At 45.9% G+C, this 9,850-nt stretch overlaps 1 protein-coding gene across 1 annotated transcript; it reads left to right on the forward strand.

Moving 5' to 3' along the window:
• Nucleotides 1-2,226: 2,226 nt before the first annotated feature.
• LOC119435494 (zinc finger protein 596-like) lies at nucleotides 2,227-9,392 on the forward strand (the record flags this gene model as incomplete). The annotated part of the gene is made up of 3 exons (XM_037702335.2): nucleotides 2,227-2,287; nucleotides 7,949-8,156; nucleotides 9,039-9,392. Coding segments are annotated over 3 exons (623 nt in total), but the record flags the coding sequence as incomplete, so codon positions are not given.
• Nucleotides 9,393-9,850: the final 458 nt, after the last annotated feature.

Genomic DNA, 9,850 nt, shown 5'->3' on the forward strand with positions numbered 1-9,850 from the left:
GGGCTAGTAAATTTCCTTATTTGGTTGGAGTCAATCTCTAAGTCTCAATCTTCTATTGCTTTGAAAGTATTGCTTTACTACAGTTTTCTTCCGGAAAACTGAAAAGTTTTTCCATTTTTATGGCATGAGGTTTCTGTGGGTTAATCGTCAGCTCGTCGGCGCCGACGGTAAAGACAGGCGCCTTTCCACTTTTGGGTTTGGCATCGTTTGCTGCCTGTCGTAGGTTCTCAAATCAGGAGGCCCCACAGCATATTCGCATGTCCAACTCAGAAGCCTGCTTAGCTGTAAAAAATTGCAGCTAAGATGTAAATTTGAATATTTTTTAGTTTATGTGTATGAATAAAGCTTGTTTCAGCGTTCTTATATTTTGGTCTTCAGCAACCTTTAAATCCTTGAGTATAACTCGAAGCAGCACGAAGAAGACAAGGACAACAATTGAAAACAAACACAACAGGACGTATATTGATGTTCATAATCCAAACACAAATCCTTGATTTTTCTTGAATTTATGGAGTCATATTCTCTGTGCGAACCCTGCCTCCAACACTCATTTATTTTAACAAGCATTAATATAACCGGCAGAGGAACAGCTTGTGCAAGTTCATAGGTACAACTTGAGAAAGCAGGGCATGAGCAGGCAAGGAACATTTATGAGCAAGGTGACATTTACCATAACAACAAAGGCTAGAAAGCATTGAGAAGCAAGAATATGAATTCAGCTGATACTACTATCCCTGCCAAGTCACTTGCTGCAGTGGATGACTGGACTATTTTGTGGAGAGATCAGTAGATAGTGCACCAAGTCATCCAGGCTGGCAATTCCTGCCACATCTATGATTTAAATATGCCCAGAGAGTGGCTCAGTGGGGATGACAGTATTGACTGAACCTGTAATATTGATTCTCGAATCTCGATGCTTTCTAACTTGGTTTTTATCCTATGTGTCACCTTCCTCATATATTTTTCGTGCCTGTTCATGTCCTACTTTCTCAAGTTGTACAAATGCACTTTCGCAAGCTGTTACTCTGTCTGCTATACATATTCCTGTGAGAATAATTGGATCTTGTGAGTGAGCACATTGTCTGCATCTTTTGTGCTGTCTTTGCTTTTTTTTTTTGTATGCTAATCAACTAATTTGAAATACCAACAAGCCCAAACTTGCACTCTCTTAAATCACATGAATGCAATGTGCTGCAAGCTTCCAAGAGAGCACAGGGGCATTGTAATGCAGCGTGACAACTTAACTTCGACCTTTACGATTACTCTGTTGCCTCATCTCAGAGGATTTAGCTCAGTCAGTCATGCTTGGCACCAGCTTGTTCAGAGTTGGCATTGGTGCATCATCACCCCTCCTTCGCGCATCATAGTGGAGCGTGTTTTCTTTGCCAGCACAACCATGTGCTGATGGGCTGACCATTGCCGCAGCAATCATCATTGCAATGCAGGCCTCTACTTGCCGATGTGTCTCTACTGTTTTTGTACTTTTGATGCACAGTTTAGCAGCAAAAAAAGAAAATATTCGATCAGTACCTTGCAAGGTGCTAGCATTACACTGTCTCTTGCAGACTACACAAATATACATAGTATAGTGAAGAAGACATGAGCCAGTGGTGCTGGTGCTAGTGGCAAGACCGAAAAAAGAAGAAGAATACGCGAACCACAGGAAGGCACTGGCCATCAGACCGAAGCTCGTACTTGTTTGGATTTGGACTGCATTGTGCTTACCGTCGACTGATTTGCATTAGTGTAAATAAACCGTGTAACAGTAGCAAGATGTGAAGTACACAGCCACTTGGTCCCTGATGTACTAACTGAATCCGGAGCAGTCTTTCAGCATAGCTCATTTAAGTCATATACTGCTAGAGTCTTGGAACAGTAATTGTTAGTCTGGACTGATTTAGTATTTCACTTTAGTCTCCCCTTGAAAGGTCTACTTCTCGAAGAGGCAAAAAACGGTGGGCACCTGTGCATCTGGAAAGCTTATTTGAATTTGCCTAATGTGAGTTGTGGCTTCCTGAGCTCACCTGCTGCTTCGTGGAAGTGAAAAATTGTTGTCCACCCAAAACTAGCACGGTGCTGCAGAGGAAAGTCCCGTGGGTTTCTCGGAAAAGACGTTTCACTGCTGTAGCTTCATGTCACTTTCCCATGCATTTTCCTTTTCACGAATTTCACTATGCCTTTCTACAGGATGTACTACGTATTTGCTTGTCTGCTTCTTGTTTCCAGAAGCAGTTGCCAGCCCCTCCGTCCCCATGTGCATGGTGTGCAACTACTCGGCCGACTCAGCGTGAGCCACGCATGTTTTCTTGCATGTTTCTTTGTGGCTTACTTGGCATGGTACAGTGCTCGGAATTTTCAACCACAAAGTGCTGATTTGAGCCGGTTGGTGCATATATATACTGCGGTTATGAAAAAAAAAGGAAAAGTTTTTTTTATGGGAAGCATACGACACACACCAGTGCTGACTAGCTACCACAATGCTTATTTGTTGGGAAACTCCTATGTACAGGGTTTTTATTTAAAAAACTGTAAAACACGGTTTGCTGCCCGCCTCTGATTTGTTATCGTTCAAATTTTGTCACTCTCATTGCCAACTCTATTGATTGGTGCTTGTCGTTTGCGAAAAAGGCCAGCCATCGTGACCACACAGTGATTATACCTGCCTAGGGTGTTTTCTTTGCCCTCTCTGTAAAACAGTAATGTGTACAACAATGGGCTTGCCCACACCTGTTCTAAAGCCAAACATTGCCAACAGGTGCACTTAAGCTGAGGTGTTTCCGCCGCCCAGCAGCTGGTGATGTGTGGGTGATAGAGATGACATGGGTACATCAAAGAAACCAACAACAACCACATGTACTAGTGATAGCACAGTTCAGCATGGAATCTGCTGAAAGCAAGCAATTCCAACAGTATATATGTGCAAGAGACACTGCTGTTATTAATATACTACAGTATAGACCACTTATAACATAACCGCTTATAGTGCAGGACCGGATATAGTGCGGTCTTTTCAGACTCCCGTTAATTTTCCCATAGCACTCCATGTATACACGTATCGCTTATAGTGCAGTTGCGGGAAACGAAATACTGGTTACAGTGCGGCTGCCTGGGAGTACGGAAGTCAGCGGAGACGGCGAACGCTCCCCTCAAACGGGCGCCCCAAGGTGTGCTCGAGGAAGAAAGAGAGACGAAGTGGAGGAAAAGGGCACGTGGTGCGAACAAACAGCCAGTGAGGCTGAAACCAGAATCTTGAGTGCGAGTCATGGGCGCGCATAGCGAGCGAGCGCCACGAAACTGCCAACGGTCGCTTCACGATAACGGCAGTAAACGAAACTTCTGGGAGCGGACGGCGCCGGCACATCACGGCGAAGGGCGCACGCGGAGACCGTGGAGGAATGTGAGGGAGGAGGGCGGCAGGGAAGCGGATTTCGCCTCGGCAACTCTGCCGCTTCGGTAGCTCCCCTCGGCCTCCCTCGTAGCTCCCTCACTTTTGACTGTCACCGTGCGCGCCCGTCACCGTGCAGGCGCCGCCGCTCCAGCCCATCCGGCACCAGCTCCCCAAAGTTTCGTTTTCTGCCGTTATCGGAAAGCGGGCGTTTGCTGGCGTGGGCAGTTTCGTTGGCCGGCCTGGGACAGCGCCGCTGCTTCCCTTTGCGCCGTAGCCGCAGCATTCAAGGTCAACACGTGACTAGAAAGTAGAGGAAGCATAAAGGAGAAAGAAGGGTTCACTGTCATTTTCTACGCGTGGCTACGGTAGCGTGGCTGAGACGTCGGCACGTACACGCATGTTCCGGCGCAACGCAGAATCGGCCACCTTGCCATTTGAGAGAGGGTGAAATTTCCGCCGCGTTTTTTTCTTCTTTTTTTGTTTTGTTCGCGCGTGACATTGAGGGGTCTCTCCTAAGCTTTTACTCTATGACTGTGCCGGAGAAATGCCGCTCGGAGGCACCGCCGCGTGATTTGGGTCGAATTAACGAGATCGACTGTAAATTGAATGCAAACGTTCTGGCCGCATTCCTCAACTGTCACATACGCGTGGTGGCTTGATGTACATGTTTTGCATATGTGCGGGCCTTGAAAATTGTTGCCTTGGTTATAGTGCGGATATTCGCGACTCTGACGACTTACGTTAGAAGCGGTCTACACTATATCAGTGGTCTCCACTCTATAAAGCTACAGTTGAAAGTCATCACTATTCTATACTTATTCATCGTCTTGACTGCACTAAATTGCAAGCATGTTCTGCATGCAGATTTAGGCAGTGTGGGACAACCTATAAACTATTCAAAAAGGAAAGGTCAAGAAAGGTTTCAAAGTAGTTCTACTGGTTAATTGTGAGTGCAAAATGAATGGCACAAAAGATGCAGAACAAAGGTGCTGCTTGATGTCTTTCACGTCTTGTGTCTTTTGGTGCGTCTTACTTTGTACTGTTTTGTGTATTTTGTGCTTCTTAATGCACAGTAAAGTGACTGATGGTGGAACAATTGACCTGTCGTGATAGCTGAGTGGCTATGGCATTACGCTGCCAAGCACAAGGTCAGGGGTTCTATCCTGGCCACCACATTGTGGGGGGTGAAATGCAAGAACTTCACTTCAGATTAGATTTAGGTGCACTTTAAAGAACCCCAGGTGGTCTAAACCCTCGTGTACTTAGATTTATGTGCACGTTAAAGAATCCTGGGTGCTTGAAATTAATCCCGTCTCATTATGGCATGCCTCATAATCAAATTGTGGTTTTTTATTTCAAATACTGTTGGCCATCTTGGCCGTAACAGGGTGGGTACAGCAAGTTTGCACATAACGTAAAAAATGTAAACACCTTACAAACGTAAATAGGACATGAAGCAATAAAAGTTGCAAATACAATGCAATAACCACCAAAACAAATAACCAAATACAAATACAATACTTTGACTAAGAAATACATGTTTGTGGCATTGTGACAGTGATATCGCAAGCAACATAAAAGAAAGACTACAGTATGTATTCAAGAACAATGTGACAATGTTTGCACTACACCACTAAGATTTCATTTCATACAAGGTTTTTAACACGTTCCTCAAAGCTTTCGAGGCTACTCGACTGCAAAACAGACACCGGCAAACTGTTCCATTCCTTAATCATTCGCGGAAAAAATGAATATGCATACGCGTCCAGATATGATTTTGGAATTGAGAACATGCAATGATTGCTTGACCTGACATTTCTAGACTGCCTGGAAGCAAGATAGTGTGTGGTTTCAATATTGAAGTGGCCTTTTGTAACAAAAAAAGAAATTTAAGTCTAGCCAACTTCCACCGTTGAGCCCAGGCGCGGATCCAGGGGGGATGTCCGGATGTCCTGACCCCCCCCCCCCCCTCTCAGATTTCTGCATCGCCCCCTCGCAGGGGGATGACCCTGTCGCAAAAAAAAAAAAAAAAAAAAAAAAAAAAATATGGCCACCAGCATTCTTCAAAAGTATTTTTCGCGAGTACCAGTGGTATCAGCCATGTAGAAGTAAAGCTAGCTCGCTCACAAGCTTAGTTGTATTCCGTAGGAGTGTGGTGTCGCGAAGTTGCCGTAGTTAATTTTTCTCATGAACACTTTGGACCTCCTGGCGCCTGCCGTGCCTTACTCGTCCCGTTGGTGGCGTCGAATGAACGAGGAGATGTCCCTTTTGCCAAACACGCCGAGGTCCGCTTGAGCGCCTTCGCGCCTGATTAACTTAGTTTCCCCTTGGGGTGTCAACGGTTCCCTCATTGGCTGTCATCGGTTCCGCGACCAACCTGCTTAATGAAAGAAATCTCTTACTGAAGTGTTCATATATAAATAATAACAACTAACAGCTAAACTAAGAACTACGCATAGGCAACTTTGTTTAAATGTAGCACTCATTGTGATCACAGTTACACGTTGACAATATCCAGCACGAGCACAGTATACCGTTCGTACGCTACAAGTTTTTCATTGTAACTTCGCAGTTTTATTGTCGTACATTAAGCATAGAAGGCTCAAGCCCGCCGGATCCGTTTATCTGAGTGGCCGTTCTCGCGGAGCGGGGCGAAGCCTCGAGCCGCGGCTGCGAAGTGGGGGAGCGTGACGTCAGCGGCCAACGCCAGCGGGCGGGCCTAGGATGGCGTCGCGTGGTTAGAGAAACGGGAGCAGATGCGCGCCTTGTGTAAAAGGATGACGTCGCGTGGGAAACAAAACATGAAGACGCTGGCTCTCGCTCTCGCCTACACTCTAAAAACAGTTGCACCCTTTGGGGTGTATTTTTGCCACAGAACAATAATCGTCATCTGACTTGCGTGGCTTTCCTTTCTTTAATGCTGTGCGCCCGGCACTTCTCGGTCACGAACGACAAGAGCGTTATCAGCGTGACACAGCGTTCTCGACAGGAAATTAGCAAGTGCAGAGTTTTCAAGATAGGAAACGCAAGCAAGACAGGTGATTATTGTTGTGTGGCAAAAATTCACCCCAAAGGGTGCAACTGTTCTTAGAGTGTACTACGCCACATCGTTATTCTTGTAGGTGGCGTCGAGAGTCTTCACACGCGGTGATTCGCATATCGTAAACAACCAGCGTAGTCGTTGCTGCGTTGGAGCGGAGCGTTACGCCCGTATTCAAGAACGTTCCTCTAGTCAACACACCACCAGGACTCAAGAGAGAAGATGGCACCGCCATCCCTCCACAGAAGTGGTCACTGAGCTTCATGATCATTCACGGGAATTCATGAGAATTGTCGCGTCTTTATTCTCGATTATTCTGCGCAGTACGACAATTGAAATTTGGAGTGTGATATCTCGGAGCAAGGACACGCTAGAATAATTCTTCCGACTGATACTGTGGAAACTCGACTGTCTCCAAGTTTTCAATACAAACATACCCACTTACTGCACTCAACAAAAATAATTGTTCAACTTTAGTTAATTGGGCTGCTCACAGCGATAATTATCTCACTTTGTGCCCCCCCCCCTAGCCACATAACTTATTTGCACATGTCGTCTTCGCGTGCCTCCCAGTGCCTAACTTTAAGAAAACCATAAAGCTTAGTTTTGAACACCCTGTATTATCAGGCGCAGCCGCCAAGCACATGGCTGTATTGGGTAACGTCTTTTTCCTATAAGCTCGGAGAAACCGATACCTGGCTTCGCTACAGGTCTTCTTCCTCTTTCTGGGGTTTTACGTGCCAAAACTAGTTCTGATTATGAGGCACGCCGTAGTGGAAGGCTCCGGGTTAATTTTGACCACCTGGGGTTCTTTTAACCTGCACTACAACGCAAGAACTCAGGCGTTTTGCATTTCGCCTCCATCGAAATGCGGCCGCCGCGGCCGGGATTTGATCCCGCGATCTCGTGCTCAACGCCTGAGCTGACTGAGCCACCACGGAGGGCTACAGGTGTTGCTTTAGCCGTATAAAATGCGGGTTTATCGTCAGGAAAAGCGGTAAATTTCGGTAAATAAGAAAGGCTACTATCATCATCATCATCATTGACAGAAGCTGACCCCCCCTCAGAAAAAACCTGGATCCGCCCCTGGTTGAGCCAGTGAAGACAAATCAAGCAACCGAAGCATTTCAGAAACAGAGTCAGTACAATAATACCGGGAAAAAATGAACCTTGCGGATTTTCTCTGTATCTTCTTGATGCGGTTTATTAATCCTGATTGAAACGGATCCCATATGACACTGGCATACTCTAACATCGGTCTAACGTATGTTAAATATGCAAGCAGCTTGACGGATGTGGTTGCTAGCTTTAATTTGCGGCGAAGGAACCATAACTTTTTTTCTGCAGCTCCACAAATTCTATCTACGTGTGGTTTCCAACTTAAATCTTTCGAGATTGTTAAACCTAGGTATTTTATTGTTTCAGCTTCAGTTAGAATTGGCACACAAGACCCCGGAATTTAAAGTGTTTTGGTAGAACGAGTTGCGCGCATGTCTCAAGTGGAAGAGGTCTTGCTGCAGGGATGACCTCCGCTACCACGTGCGCCTGCACGCAGTACAAGGGGAGCTGTGCTGCAAGCTGTGCCAGCAGCAGTTCCGCACCTTGGTCGATTTCAAGAATCACTGTGACAGCCATGCGCCCAAACCGGTTGAGCAGGTGCAGCCCCCACCTCGCCGGAGCCCTGCCCTGCTCTCATGTGGCACCTGTGGGAAGCTATTCCGCTCGCTGGTGAGCTGTAGCTACCTCCGTGGGTCTATATATGTATCCATGTGCTGCTGAGCATGTTGCTCTGGGTGCAGCGCACAGTTATGGTGGCCAGTGGGGGCAGAATGCAACAACATATCTGTGTACCAAACATTGGGTGCACATTAAAGGGACACTAAGGAGAAATGGGAAATCAGTTTAGACATGTAAAGTATTCTTTTAAAACTCTCTCTTATTAATATCAAAGTTGATTACCAGAAGAGACGAAGGACAAACTTCCGAAGAAATTTTTTTTTCCTCACTAGAAACCCCAGTGCTGGTATTACGTCAGTGTGATGTCATGGATTTTGAAGTATTTTTTCATGTTTTGGCCATTATGGTGTTGTTCTCGAAACTCTCCCAGTTCACTGTTTGGCTCTCTTATAATAAAATGTAGCCCATCTTTATCAACAGAAAATGAACTAAGCTCTAACAGACCCTGTCAGAATTCATGACATCATGACAAGATGATGTGGGAAATCCAACGTGGTATGGCCACCTGTTGGACATTGTTTCTGGCTTATCCATCCTCCTTTCATGCTAAAAGGGGCTTGTTTGGCATTTTAGAAGGATTTTACTAGTACAGGCAAATTCATATTTATGTTTGGCGTGCACTTAAAGTATCCCAGGTTTTTAAAATTGATCTGGAGCTCTTCACTATAGCATTCTCCATAGACCATTTGTTGTTTAAGATGTCAAACCCCATCAATCAAGCATTCCCCAAGATATACATACAGAAGTTATGGGTCAAGTATGCAATGTCACAAATGAATAATGCAACTCAAACACTGCTCTTCCAGTTTTGGAGTTGCATCATCAAAGGAATCACACTGAGTGGTCAGTTGAATAATGATATTGAGCTTGCAGGCCTGGCTGGAGCGCCACATGGAGCAACGGCACGGTGGTGATGACATGGACACCGCGGAGGGCGCCACTGGCTCGCTGGACAGGGGACCCCCAACGCTGCAGTGTTGTGCCTGCGCACGCACCTTCACTTCGGCGTCTGCGCTGCAGGCGCACGAGCGGTCGCACTTTGAAGGGCAGCCAGGCACTGTAGGGGAGCACGCCTGTGCCCTATGTGACCGGTCCTTCACCAGCTACCGGGGCCTGCGCATGCATCAGCGCAAGCACACGCGCCGCCAGCAGACTGGCCGGGGAGGTGCGACCACTGAACCAGTGATTGAGGTGACGCAGCACTTTGTCCACTGTTCCATGAAATAGTATTTGACCTTGTTGGCGATGGGACAGGTCCAGAAAACTTGCCAGGTGTTTTAAGGGCATAGCACTCGGCATACACACTTACGATTGTATAGTCGAACCCACTTAAAACAATATTTAAGCACCAAGAAAATCTCATTGTTGTTACAGTAGAACCCTGCTGATACGTTTTTCGCAGGTCCGTAAAGAAACAAAAAACGTAAGAGCCGAGAAATGGGAAAAATTGAGAAATAAGAGTTAGTGGTGAAGTGCACACAATTTTATTTCAATTGTTACGTTTGGAAAAAAGAAAGTCACAGTTTTGCCCGAAAGGCAAAGCATCAGTTGCGACAGCAAATTAGTAGACAGCTATACAAAGTAAGGATAGTTGTTCTATCCGTGTAAACTTGTAAACATTCACTTATTAACTATAACAAGCATGGTGTCAGCGCGTACAGGTAAATATGAACACATCACACTCG

Source organism: Dermacentor silvarum, unplaced genomic scaffold, assembly GCF_013339745.2.
Source record: "Dermacentor silvarum isolate Dsil-2018 unplaced genomic scaffold, BIME_Dsil_1.4 Seq7598, whole genome shotgun sequence".
NCBI lineage: Eukaryota > Metazoa > Arthropoda > Arachnida > Ixodida > Ixodidae > Dermacentor > Dermacentor silvarum.